At 54.1% G+C, this 13,990-nt stretch overlaps 1 protein-coding gene across 2 annotated transcripts in view; it reads left to right on the forward strand.

Moving 5' to 3' along the window:
* Positions 1 to 1,179: 1,179 nt before the first annotated feature.
* CRTAC1 (cartilage acidic protein 1) overlaps positions 1,180 to 13,990 on the forward strand; it is a 149,823-nt gene continuing 137,012 nt past the window's right edge. For both annotated transcript variants that reach the window (XM_030334807.1, XM_030334808.1), the window contains exon 1: positions 1,180 to 1,258. In XM_030334807.1, coding sequence (XP_030190667.1) covers positions 1,235 to 1,258 — 24 coding nt within the window. In that variant the 5' untranslated portion in view covers positions 1,180 to 1,234. The remainder of the gene's footprint in view (positions 1,259 to 13,990) is intronic.

Here is a 13,990-nt window from a genome sequence, read left to right on the forward strand (position 1 = left end):
GGGCACTGCTGACCTGGCGCTTAGCCGGCCCAGCCCCTGGTCCAGAGACACTGAAACCATCTCGGCCACTGCAGCGGGCTGGGGGTCGAGGTGGGGGTTAGCAGTATCTGTGAGAAAAGCGGTGAGAGGGACTGGAAGGACCCGAGCGGGTAGGCCTACCGGTAGACCCCAGATTAAGCTCAGCCCCGGCGCTACCGGGGTGGGGACACGGCGGAGGCACTGCCGGCGGCTCGCCGGAACTGGGGGAAGGGGCTGCGGCCCGCCGCCTCCGCCGCCTCGGCCGCCACGCCTGCTCTCCGAGCCGTGCTCGCCCGCTCCCCGCCCTCTGGGGCCGTCGCGAAGCTCGGCTCTCCATACTGAGCAGTCCCCGGGAGGCGTTCGGACACGTTTCCAGGCCGGATAAAGATCGGCTCAGCGCTCGCTCCGCAGCGCGAAATCGCGCCATCAGCGCGCCACGCGCGGCCGCTACGGCCCTGCCCGGCGACGCCAGATCACTATCTGGGGGGGAAAGGCAAAGCAGCGCCGCCGCTCCCGCCGCCACCCTCGGCCCTGCGCGCTGGGGTGGCCGCGGGGCCCAGGGGCTCGCCTCCCTCCCCTCCCCCCTGGCCTGCGTTCTCGGCGCTTCCTCCCGAGGGACCCCCGCTTCCCGCCGGCCCGGGGCCCCCAGCGCCCCGCCAGGCGCCCTCGCCGCCACCCCCCCCCCGGGCGCCCGCCCGCCCCCAGCCAGGCCCCGCTGCCTCCTGAAGGTTACGCGACGCAGCCGCGGGGTGCGGGGGGCGCCCGCCCTCGCCGCCGCCTGCGCCGCCTGCGCCGCCGCCCACCCCAGCGCCCGCCGCGCCGCGCCGGCCCGGCCCGGCCCGGCTGCCGGCTGCTGCCACCGCAATCCCCGCTCCTAAATCAGCGCGGGGAGGCGTCCCCTCCCCCCACCGGCTGCCCGGGCTCCCCGCGCCGCGATTGGCCGTGCGGGCGCCCCCCGCCCCGGGCCCCCCCGCTCCAGCTGCCGCGCCATTGGCTGCGGGTCTCCGCCAGCCTTTACATAAGCCCGGGCGCGCTCGAGTGGAGTTGTATAAAGCGAGCGAGCGGTGGCGGGGCGGGAGGCTCGAGGCCAGCCCGGGACCGGGGCTGGGAGCTGGAAGGCGGCGGCGGCGGCGGCGGCGGCGGCGGCGGCGGCCGCGGAGGCAGTGAGTGCCAGTGCTCCGACGCCCCCAGGCGGTGGGGCTGAGAGAGCCCCAAGATGGCTCCGAGCGCTGACCTCGGCGTGAGTACCCGCTCCCGTGCCCCCACTCTCTCAGGCGGAGAAAGTTTCTCCCGCTCTGCGCGCCCCTCCCGACTCGCCCGCAGGGGTGGCGGGGATGCCGCCGGGGAACCGGGAAGACGGACACCGCCACTGAAGGCGGAGGCTGTGTGTCCAACTTGCGCAGGACTCGACCGGCGCGCGGAGCCTCCCCCGCGGGCTGGGGGCGAGGCGGGCGCGGGGCTGGAGGTGGAGGAGAGGTGGAAGCGGGGGTGTGCGGACGACAGCCCACTCAGCTGGCAGGGAAGGTGTTGGGGGCGCCCTGGAGGTCAGCCGTTTGGGGAGGGGGGCACTGGGGCTGCCAGGGGGGCGGAGCAGGTGAGGAAGGATGTGCTGGGGGTATTTGGGAGTCACCCAGCTGGGCTCAGCTCCGAGCCGGGGAAGCTACTGGCCTCGACCAGTAGTAGCTCACCCACTACGCTGCTAGGATAGGGAAGAGCCCCGGGGAGCCTGTGCTTCTTCCCCGGGGAAGCCGAGCTCCTAGGCACAGCGCTCCGTGGCCGAGAGCTCCGGGAGCCAGCCCCGCGAGCAGCGTAGCTGCCAGCTGCCTTTGCTGGACCGAGGTGTGGTCTCCTCGCTCGCAGCCTGTTTCAGGCAAACCAGCTTCAGGCATTCCAGGGGGGAAGGGGGGTCTTCCTCGGCCCTTGGGGGCACATGGAGGCTTTGATGGGGCAGCAGGCCAGACTTGGGGGCATGCCCAACAATGCAGCTCGCTTCTTCGCAGTACATACAGTAGTTGGGAACCCTGGTTTAGTCCCGTTTCTGCAGAAACCAACTCGAGAGTCCAGAGTCATCCCAGCCTGGATGGGAGCCTCCCAGAGTGGTCGGGAAAGGCTCCTGGGGTTGGAGGGGGGTGGGGGCACTCCCCTTCCTCAGGGAATGACTAATGAATATTGCTGGCGCCTGTGGTGGAGTGTGCACCTAGTGTGGCTCCTGTGCGTCCCAGGAGGTGCTTCTGCTCTCCAGGCAGGACACGTTCTCGAGTCACACTTGAGATGTCTTCTGGGATGGGTGCAGGACTTCCCAAGTGAAGCCGGGTGGAAAAGAAGGGGAAAAGGTTCCAAGAATGGGGGACAGCTCTGTAGTGCCGCCTTGAATTTGGGGAACTCACGTGGGGAGACAAATGCTGCTGATGGGAGATTTTTTTACCCTGATGCCTTGGGCTGGACATACCCAAGACTGAACCAGAGTGAATTCAGAGTCTTGCTGTACGTCACTCTTGGCCCTGAGGAAGGGGATGATGGAGGATGGAAAAGTGGGAACATGGTAGTTCTTCCAATATACCTTTTGAGGAAGCATTTTCTCTCTCTCTGGCTTAAGAACATCATTCTGGCAGCAGGTCCCAAAGTGAATTTAAGAAGCAATGAAGGGGGTTTAGGGTCTTGAGGCTGGCTCAGTGGACCACAATTAGAATATTCTGGTTTCCAGTTGGCACTGATGGACTCTGGAGAAGGTCAAAGGCATGCTCCTCAGTTGAGGTATATCCTTCACCTGTATACCATTCCTGAACATGAGTGGGTGTTTTGAACTCCTAGAGGAGCTGCTTCAACCTGGAGATCTTTTAGGGGGGTTATCAGTCCATAACCCCAGACCCAGCTCCATTCTCTGCCTGCAGTCAACGTTTTCTGCTACATTTCCCAACACCTTCTCTCCAGTGTGGATTTGTGCAGCGAAATACCTGCTTGTTGCTCTTTCTTCCCTTCTCTCCATCTGGGTTGCACCTGGTGTTCTGAACCCTGATGTTTATTTTGTGGCATCTTGATGTTTGCTTAAGATGTCCCATCCTGCACAGGTTGCCTGTAAACGTGTGGACCAATAGTCTGTGTAATTCTAGGGAGTGAAACATACGCTGTTGTGGAGAGAGGACCAGGGACCACAAAGGCAGTACTATGAAAGTGCTTATGACAGTCTCCTGTTCTCAATCTTCCTTGCTGCCTGCTGAAGCGATCAGGGGTTAAAGGTGAAGCAGGCTCCTTGGTGTCCAGTAGGGGGCGCCAAAGGCACCCAGGTCAAGACTTTCCCACTTCTTGCTGTTCACTGACCATGGTAACGAAACGTCTAAGCAAGCCGAGACCACAGCCCCCAACCCTCACCTTCATGATTGAAGCCCTTCTACCACAGGCTTCCTGGACATCAGGTGGTCCTGTCATCTCAGGTGCAATGGGGCAGATGCACGTACAACATTCCAAGGACAGAGAGCTAGTACTCAGCCCCACCTGCTCTCTGAGATCATTCCTTTGTGCTTGGTTCTGGTGTGTCCTTTGAACTTGTTAGCAGCTCCTGGAGTCCAAGAAGCATTAGGGCTAGAAGGGAGATGCCTTGAAGAGCATCTAGTCCAACCTCATCCCATCCCCAGCACTCACATGCATACTTAATTTACAGATGAGAAAGCTGAAGCCCAGTGAAGGCGAGTGTCTGGTCCAAGGTCACAATGGCTCTTTGATGGAAGACACTGGATGAGGTTTCAGGATTTCCAGTTCTCTGCTCAGAGCTCTTTCCACTCTGTGACCTGCTTCCTCCCTTTTTACTATGGAGATGGACGTGTGTTCTTGGCACACTAGGTACTCGTAGCTGCTGACATTGGTCAATTAATAAAATTAGTAAATTTGGGGAAATTGTCTTCAAATCAATTATTCAGAGTGAGGAGCAGATAAAGTTCTTGTAATGTACATATGCAGGTAATAGAAATTCCTAATCGTTTTTTTCCCTTTCGTCCATTATCTTATCTCATTATTCCAAGCAGTCTTTTAGGCAGAGACAAAGCAACTCCAGTTCTCTGTCCATGCATGTAGGAATCAGAAGTGCCCAGTCCCTCTCTGTGGCCTTGAAACCCAAGTCAAAGCTCTTCCTTTCTTTCACAAAGGCGTGCTGGAGTAGGGTCTCCCTGTCCTGCATCATACCACTGCCGCTGACACCTCCATTACTCAGATACTGGGTGGAGTGGAGAGTTCCCAACAGTTATTTGCCCATTTCCCCATCTTTGCTGCTCCCAGCTCAAGGTCAGAGTGCTAGGATGTTCTATTTTTGCAAAATCCTCGTATTAGGGCTTCTTGGGTGACCTGGAAGATGCTACCATTTCCACTGCCCTTTTTCTGTTCTGTAAGTCTGACTGTCGACATCTGAGCTGGGCCCCGGGAAGGAGGTTTGCTGAGTAGCCTGTGGGCCGCCCCTCCATTTCCTCTCCCCACCCCGTTCCTTTGCGCACTGCATGGAGCTCCTCTGGGTTCCTCCCAGAGCCTCAGCAGACTTGGTGGCGACCCTCAGAAGGAACTAGTGCCTGCCAAGCCCCAGAATTCTGAGAGCCAGATCCTCTTCTGTCCCTAAAGCTCACCCAAGGGATGCTTGTTGCCGGGGAAGATGCTTGAGTTTCCTCTTCTCCTCCAGGCTCACAGGCAAGTTGGGTCTTAGTCTTCAAGGGGGGAGGGAGGTAGTAAGATTACGTGGACCACCAGACAGCAACAGCCCCTCCTTTAAGAAGTGGGGTTCTGAGAGACCGTGCTTGAGATCCACGCCAGCTCCCGGCTCTAGCTCAAGGAATGTGCCTGCATTCCCAAGGCTTGGTCTAGTCTGGATAAGGAGAGGAATATAATTATGTAAAATATGGCTGTAGCATAGGATCTCTAGATTTTGGTTTAATGGAGGAGAGGACATAGAGTTTGAGAAGTGGCATTAGACCCTGAGAAATCAAGAAGCCACTCGTTTCGCGAGCCCCACTGGATGGCTGATCCTTACCTTACTCTCATTGGGAAGGCAATCCGTGGAGTAGAAAGGACACAGGCTTAGGATCTGGCTCCCCCATTTACTGGCTTAGAGACTTTGGGCAAACTGCTTAACTTCTGCATGCCTCAGTTTCCTCCTCTGCAAAACGGTGAAGATGGCAGCCCTGTGATGAGGGTAGGATAGACAGTGAAGAGCAAGGAAGATAGTCTCTAACATGCCTCTGCCCTCAGTAAGACATAAAAAGGTATTCAGCTGGAAGGGGATATTGTTGTGGGATCACTGGGAACCACACCGAGGCTTCCTTTTCCAAGCAAGCGAGGCCGAGTGTCCAGGTTTGCATATCAGCCCTCTGCTCACAGCAACATCTGGGCTGATGGACAAGGCCTTCCTGGCAGGGCTCCCTCCTTGCCTTCTTCCTTCCCCCACCTTGGGGCTTTGTTTGGGGGTTCTGCCATACTTGGGGAAAAGAAATTTTACAGGTCCCAGGATAATTCTGAATGTGATGAAGGGCCCTGAGCTATTGATTCCTAAGGAAGGATCTTTGTGCTGGGAGAAGCCTTCCCCGAGCCCAGTGATTTAAGAGTGCTGACAAATCTGTGCTCACCCAGCCTCCTGCAGGCTGCAGATACAGGCTTCCAGGCCAGCCGGGGCTCTGCGAGGGATTTCTGGGGAGCCTGGCTGGTTGCTTAGGGGACATAAACCTGTGAACTCTCCTTAGGAAAAAGTATGAAATCAATTGGCTTATTATCACACCCAACACACCCTGGACCACTTAGGGCAGTTAAGAAATGAGAAGCAGCAAAGGACTTGGAGGCTGTATTTGAAAACCATACAGAAAGGTGTGAAGGGTTTGGGGACAGGAAGTTCACACTGAACCACTCGTGATCTTGACCTTATTGAAGCTCTTTGGCACTGACTAGGGGGCCTACTTTGCCTCCCAGACATTTGGCAGTATCTGGAGATACTGGTTGTCACCACTGGGCTAGAGAGTGCTACTACCATCTAATGGGTAGAGGCCAGGGATGAGGCTAAATATCCTATAATGCATAGGACAGCCCCCCAACAAAAAAATCGGCCTAAAATGTCAGCAATGCCAGGCTGCGGAACCTGGACTGGAGCAGTACCACACAGAATCGTAGCATGCTAGAAATGGGAGGAATTTCAGATGCGTTCTCATCCCGCTCTCCCATTTCACAGTTGAGAACACTAAGATCTAGAGAGGTAAAAAAGCTAGCAAGGGTCCTACAGCAAGCGGGCGGCCATGCTGGTCTGGAACTCAGATCTGCTGTTTGCTGAGACCAACTTACAGACTCTCTCAAAGATGTGAAGATTCACTGTGAGCTGTGAAAACACTTAGAAAATTATAAAGAGACTATTATTAATATTGCTATTATTAAGAATTTGGGAGTTTGGAAAGTTCTATTTCTGACTGTGCCACTGACTCATTGTGTAACATTGGGCGCATCATTCCCCCACCCCCAGGCCTCTTTGAGTGTGTGTGTGTGTGGATGGCGGGTGGTCTTAGCAAATGGTAAGTACATCATAATCATTATCTTTAGAGAAAAGTACAAAGATTTGCCCTTCAAAAACCCTAGGCACTTAAAAAGGAGAAGATAAAAATTTTCCTTGAAAGACATCATGTTGACTTCGTAAGAAGCAAAGCGTTTTCTTCTTGGAAAAATTCCAGTACCCTGGCCCTGTAAGTTGGTTCCAGCCCAGGAAATCTGATCAACATCCGGAGGACAAACTGATAGCTCCACAAATGACAAGCGATTGGATTTGTCCCCACTCCCTCCGGGAAGGGGAGGTGGGAACTTCTTCACCCTTTCCTGCTCAACCCTCTTGGCACAGGGAAGTTCTGCAAAGAACTTCACTGGAGGGTTGAGAAGGCGTGTCATTAATTAGTAAAACCTTGTTTACTTAACAGACAAATTCTTAAAGATCTCTTCCAAGGGACGTTTTGACATATTACTTTAATTAGCCACAGAAGAATTGCAAGTACAGAGAGTGTATAAAATGACCCTTCCTGTTGTTTTTAGTTACTGTTATCTTTGTTTGCACCCAACAAGTACAGTGACAAGGTCATGGGAATCACCGCTGAGCTCAAGGTGTCCCGTTGACCAAGGGAGAGACTGTGGGGACTTCCACCCTAACAGCAGCCTCCATCTGCCTGGAGAGCAGCCCCCAAGTGGAGCTTCCTCCCTCGGCATCCCTTCTCTGCCTTCCTTTGATGTCTTCTTTATAAGGACCTGTTGTGCCAGGTGAATCCTGACTCAGCTGTCTGAGTAGGAAACAGGCCTGGGAGCCCCATCCCCACCTAAGTGGGCAGAAAAGCTCCTTCAAGATTGATAGGAGCGGCCTCGGTTGGTGTTTTTCACTGAAGGCCCATCTCTGGTCTCGCTCTCTGTGCGCTGAGGATTGGAGGTAGGCAGTCACTTGAGTCTCTCCTTAGAGGATCAAGGTTACACTCTGGTCAATCCCTGTAATCAGAGGAGCTAAGCAGACAGGCCCTTTCCGTCACCTACAGATTCGTTGTCTAAGTGACGTCGCATTCCCTTTCATCCTGGTCTCTAAGAACAGACTTTCTTGGAAATCGTAATCATGCACCTCTCCTCTGAGAAGCTATATATGTCCAAGGAGGCTTTTGCAAGTGGGGACACAAGAGTCCCTGAGAAGGAGAAATACTGCCTTGTAAGCAATGTCAAGGCAGGCACTGTGTCTTTTGTTCTTAGCCATAATAACCTCAGTGCCTGGCATGGTGCTTGGCACATGGAAGAACTCCGTGGCTGCTTGAATAAATAAGTGAATGTGGGTGGCTGTTCTGGGGCAGAGGTGACTCTTGGTATGAAAGCGGATCTCCAAACTGGCCAGTCTTCCTTCTGGCTCCTTCTTCCCAGAGGGCTCTAGGGACCTCAAGGTCCCACTGCTCAAGCAAGGGTTGAGGAGTTCAGGCAGGGCCCACCCTACAAGGTGGTGGCAGGCTCTGAGCCTTGGGCAAGGCTGAGTTTCTCCTCCTCTTTACCACCCTCCACGCGCTCACTCCCCTTCCCTCCACCTTCCCACCAGGCTGCTGCAGGGAAGCTCAGTGTAAGTATGACTTTGCTTTCAGCTGATAGAATAGATGAGAATTTGGATTTCCACTGAAGACAGACTAGGGAGGGAATCACTGCTTCACCAAAAGATTCCCAGGGGCATGCTTCTAAATAGCAAGGTCCACTAATGCATTTTAAGTGATTTAGGAAAAAAACAAAAAAACAAAAATCCCTGACCCGTAGACTCTTAGGCCTGGAAAAGAAGTCTGGAGGTCGTCCAGTGCCATGCCACTGCCCTGCCCCAGGACGCCAGTCCCCTCTGTGAAACTTTTCAGAAGCTCACTCACTTTTCAGAAGCACAGCCTGCTCGTCCTGAACACTGCTGCCCCAAATCTAAATCGCTCTTTCTCATTAAAAACAATTTTTTTTTAAATAAAATGCAAGTCTGATCATGTCTTAGCCAACGCCAAACCCTCTCCCATGGTATGACTCCAGGCTCCTGACCTTGCAGGCTCCACAGGCCACAGCTGCTGCCTCCACCTTTTCCCACACCCTGCACTCCACACCCCCGACCCTGCATTCCAGCAACAACTGCCTTTGCCTAGTGCACCCGAGCCTTGATCTGTAAATCCACCTGGAATGCAGCTCCCTTGGAATCTCAGTTTTCCTTCCTTCCTTCTACCTACCCTTCCTACCCGCCTCCCTAGACAACTCCTCCTCTTACGGGCTACAGCTGCACATCGTACCTGTTGCTGCTCTGAGCTTATCCCTCTGAATTGTGCCTCACCCCTGCTCAACTATAAGCTCCTGGAGGTCAGGAGCCATGCCTTAGCTGTCATTTCTGACCTGGCCCATGGGCATCTACTGTTTGAGCATGCATGTGTATGTATATGTCAGTAAATGGAGGGGTCCTGTGTGTGGAAGGCAGTGCTGAAGAAGCCAGAGAACTCCACCAGCCTCCCTAGACAAATGAGTCACAGAAAGAAGCCTATCTCTCGAAGTCTGACAGTCAGTCCCCAGGCATTCCATTCGACTTTGGCAACTACTTCTGGAAGGGGAGTACCTGGTGGGCCTGGGCTCCACCTCCTGAACTGCATTCCTTCATTCAACATTTGTTAGCAGTAGTAATAGTGTGATTGCTGTTACCGTCACCTACCATGTACGGACTTTGTGTTTGCCAGGCACCGTGCTCAGCACTTAACAGGCATTATCTCATTTCATTTCCCGTTTCACAGACCAGGGAGTCTAAGCAATTAACAATACTTCTGAGGCACCTGCTGTGCGCCCTGTGCGTAAGGCTAGGAGACTCCATTTGTCCTCTCACTTTCGGTAACCCCGTTTCATTAGCCTGCTAGTCTCTGTGGCACCTCCTAGCCTGGGTCCCCTGAGTTTTCCTCTGGCTTTTCTGGAGCAGGACCAAGTCTGCTTCCTATCCGTGAGTGCAGCTGCAGGCAGCATGTGGTGTTTTCCCCAGGTAGAGGGAAAGAGAAGGAAACCTTATATTTTCTGGGTGCTGGGGAAGATGCATAGGACTTGGTGGCCCCTCAGGTGAGGGGCGGCGGGGGGGGGGGGGCCAGATTCCGAAAGTCTAGCATTTGGCAATGCAGAAGATGAGGACAGAGACAAGGTGGAGAGACACCCATGACTGAGGCCTCAGAACATATACTCCGTGGGGCAAGGCCTTTTGTTTGTTCTCAGTTGTTTTCCCAGTGTTGGGCACAGTGCCTGATACGGTGTGGGTGTGCGGGAATATGGAATGAATAAATGAGTGAGTGACTGAGGGGCACCTCCAGCTTTCTCTCCCACTTGGGCACAGTATTTGCTTCCCAGCTGGCATCTCAGCTTCCAGCTGCACCCTCCCATGGCTTCCTCCACACCCCACTGCTACACTGGGCTTTCTAACACACCACCCCCAGCTGGGTGGTTCCCTAACCCACTCTGGCTAGTACTGCTCATGAGACCGCCTCTCTTTTCCAGCCTCCTCAGCCACCCTCCTTCCCAAAGATTGCTCTGCCCCATCCTGTGCTCCAGCCACACAGAGCCTCATTGCACAGCACAAGCCTGCTTGTCCACGCCTCATGCCGGCCCCTCGGCCCGGGACACTTTCTCCACCTTCTCCCCTTGGCCAACTCATCACTGCCTCTCTCTTGGGCCCCCCCTGCCACCGCAGGCCATGGTGCTTGCTCCTTCCACTGCGTTCCCATCTCACTTGGTTTAAGACAAGTTTGGTATAGTGAGAGAAGGTGTCTGTCTAGTGTAGTGTCCAGAATACCAATACTGGAGCCGGTGTGCTTAGACACAAAATCTGGCTCCACTACGTACTAGCTCTGTGACCTTAAGCAGGTTACTTAACCTCGCTATGCCTTTGTCTCCTCATCTGTGAAACGGGGTCAGCAGCAACACCTACCTCACAAGGTTACTATGAGGATTGAATGAGATCATCTCGGCGAAGGTTTAGAGTAGTGCCTGGCACCTAGTCAGTAGTTAGGTAAGTGTTAATATTACTAGCCATTCCTCATGTGGTACTTGTTATGCAAAATTGCAGTGGAAATCTGTTTGCCTGGTGTACAGAGTCCCATGAATTAAGCTAAAGAGAGATGTGATCAGTTCGGAGATTAGAAACAGAGCTCTGACAGGCATGTGGAAGTGGGGGAGCTGAGCGGAAGGGGGTAGTTAGTATTGCCACTGTTCGGGTGAAAGACAGAGGAGCCGATCTCTGGCAGTGGGGGTGGAAAGAACGAGCAGTTTTGAGAAATATCCATGGAGCAGCATGGACGTGGTGATCCAGCAGGTGTGAGGAATGAGGAAGAAGCAAGAACCAATTATGACACCGCATTTCCAACCGGAATGACAGTGTTGGGGGTGGAAGGGGCCCAATGAAGAGCATCCCCCCTCCTTACTCAGGTTCAGAACCAACTGAGAGAGAGAAGGGGGGAGGAAAAAGGGAGGAGAGAGGCCAGCCTCAGGCAGAGATTAGAATGCCACGGTCACTACAGATACCGCTGTTTGGAAGGCCAGGCTTCAGAGTGGGGTCTGTGGGGCACCTCACTGCGGCCCTCCCTGCGGGTGAGGGAAGGACTCAGCCTGCCTGACCCATCTCAGCACTGGGCAGAGAGCAGCCTCTGCAGGGAGGCTGGTCCAAAAAGGGCTCTCCTGCCCAGTTCTTGCACACTGACCGGTCTGTGAGTCCCTGCTCAGGCCCTCAGGAGGAGGAGTTGGGGGGAGAAAGGAGGCTGGGAATGCTGCACCAGCACTGGATGTTCTCAGTCGCACCCTGTTGGTGATTTGGGCTGGGCACTTCTTTGTTGTGGGGATGGTCCTGTGCACCCTAGGAAGTTTGGCAGCAGCCCTGGCCTCTACCCACTAGATGCCAGTGTAACCCCCCCTTCCCTGGTCTGACAACCAAAAATATCCCCAGACATTGACAGATACTCCAGGGAGTAGGTGGGGAAGCAAAATTGCCCCCAGTTGAGAACCCCTGCTCTAGGCAAGTGGAAGGTCTTCGGGATGGAAACTTCCGGAGTGGGAAATAAATGCTTCCTCCCAACTCATGATCAGGGGATTGGGGCCTTCAAACAGGCAGTGCTAGGGCCACCTGGGTGGCTCAGTCAGTTAAGTGTCTGACTTCGGCCCATGAGTCATGATCTTACAGTTCATGGGTTCAAGCCCTGCGTTGGGCTCTGTGCTGACAGCTCAGAGCCTGGAGCCTGCTTTGGATTCTGTGTCTCCCTTGCTCTCTGCCCCTCCCCCGCTAGTGCTCTGTCTCTCTCTGTCTCAAAAATGAATAAAAAAGTTACAAATAAATAAATAAATAGACAGTTCTAGAAGGCCAGGAAGGCCAGGGTGGCTTAACAGCCGGGTCCTCCACACCTTTGAATCTGCTCTCTGCTCCTTCTCCTCTCCTTCCTCTCCGGTCTGCTACCTCCTTAACATCTTTAACTTGTGGCTACAGTACCTACAGCACCCTATCTGTGTGGAAGCACTCCAGTCCCCCCACCCCGCCACCCCCCCCCCCCCCCCCCCCCCCCCCCCCGCCGAGCTAAGTTAGGTTTCTCTTTGTGCGTCCTCCTCCATGGCACCCTTCACCCTGTACTGCAAATGTTGACTTCCTCCCTGTGACCTTAGTGCTGCCAAGCAGAATCCCAGGCTCATCACGGGTCCACAGGGAGTGTCGCTATGGGTAAATAAACCAAGACGGCTTCTGTTGCCTCTTCTCCAAAGATGCCTTAGTTCCAAGCCCTCCTCCATGGGACTCTGCATAGATCTGGTGGCCCAGCCTGCACAGGGCACAGTGACCCCGCAGCTGTCTTTCTCCCTGGAGCCTCTGCCCTCTTACAGTGTCTGGAAAGGGTCTGGGCTCCCTGCTCATCTCTAACATCCGAAGCATCCAGAGCTCTTTTGTAGAGTGAGACTCTGCCCTCCTACAATGTCTGGAAAGGGTCTGTGCTCTCTGCCCATTCCCAACATCTGAAGCATTCCGGGCTCTTCTTTTGTGAGATCTCGGGGTGGTGCCCTTGGCTCTTTCGATAATTGCTAAAGAACTGTTTGCCCTGAAAATTGTCCTGGAAGCCTCTCCCCACAGCTGCCTGACCCCACATCCGAGATCTAGGTTGCTTGGTTACCAGTTTTCAGACCCAATTCAGGAAAGTCCCAAGGCCGCAGAAAACTGAGTTTGGCTGCATGTGACCCCCAGCCAATGTCTAAGGACGATCTAACCTAACACTATCCGTGTGAAAGGAAGGGAAATGAGCGGTGAGCAGCGCTGCCCTGCCTGGCCTCCGGCAGGTGCTCACTCGCTCACCCAACCCTTGAAACCTTGGTGTGGCATATGATTCCCACCTCACAGATGAGGACACTGAAGATCTGAACAATTAAGGAACATGCCCCAGGTCCTAGTTTGTGGGGCGGGGTGGGTGTTGAGATCCAAATCCAGGTCCCTGACTCCAGCCTTTGGGTTTTTCTTTCCCTCTTTTTATCCTGCTGAGGATTGCTCAAGAAGTTTGCTTAGAGAGCTTTTTTTTTTTTTTAATTATTATTACAAAGCAATTCTTCTCACTGTCTGAAACACAAGTTCTGCAATCTCTTGCCCTTGTTAAGACAGACCCCTCTCTGCCCCTGTCCGCTCCTCCCCTGCAGGCGCAGCCCATGTTCCTTATCTAGCTAGGTACAGGTACCCTGGCCCCACTCCCCCACCTGCTCAAGCTTTGCCTTTGGGAGTCAGCCTCGCCTCCTCCAGGCCGCTCTGCCCCTACGTCCGCCCTTTGCACTTACACGCTTAACCTATCGCTCGGCACCACTCAGCGCTCGAATACATAGTAGGCACTTAATACCCGAGCATTCAAGAAAACAAAAAAATTCAGTTCAACCTACTTTTTAATTCTATTTTTAACTTCTCCACACTCTCCCACAAGATTCAGATGTTCACAGTGGTGTGACAGGAGGTTTCCCAAGTCAGCCATGTAAAATGTGAGGTCACTCCGGGTGCCTGCTGTGCCGCTGCTTCAGGCGGTCCCATCCCGCTCGGCTTTCCTCCCCAAACTCTGCGTCTCACGTCTTCCTTTGACATTCTCTAGCTAAGCAGGCTTTCTTAGATACTTCAACAAGCTGCTGACGAATTTTGGTAGCAGAAACATTTTTCACTTTAAATCAGATTGTAGCTTACACTCCCGGATATCTGAGGACCATGCGCCTGGGGCAGTGGTTCTCAGCCCAGGCTGCCCATCAACATCATCTGGGGAGCTTCTAAAAATATACAGCACCCAAGCCCCACCTCAGACCGATGTAATCAGAACTGGGTGAAGGAGCTGGGCCACAGTGTGTTTCTAAACACTGCCCAGGTGATTCTGTTGGCCAGCTAGGGTTTAGAACCGTTGGTCTAGAGCCTTGCTACTAAAAGTGAAGTCTGCAGACCAGCAGCAGAGGCATCCTGTGGCGTTTTGTTAGA

Source organism: Lynx canadensis, chromosome D2 (assembly GCF_007474595.2).
Source record: "Lynx canadensis isolate LIC74 chromosome D2, mLynCan4.pri.v2, whole genome shotgun sequence".
Taxonomy (NCBI): Eukaryota; Metazoa; Chordata; class Mammalia; order Carnivora; family Felidae; genus Lynx; species Lynx canadensis.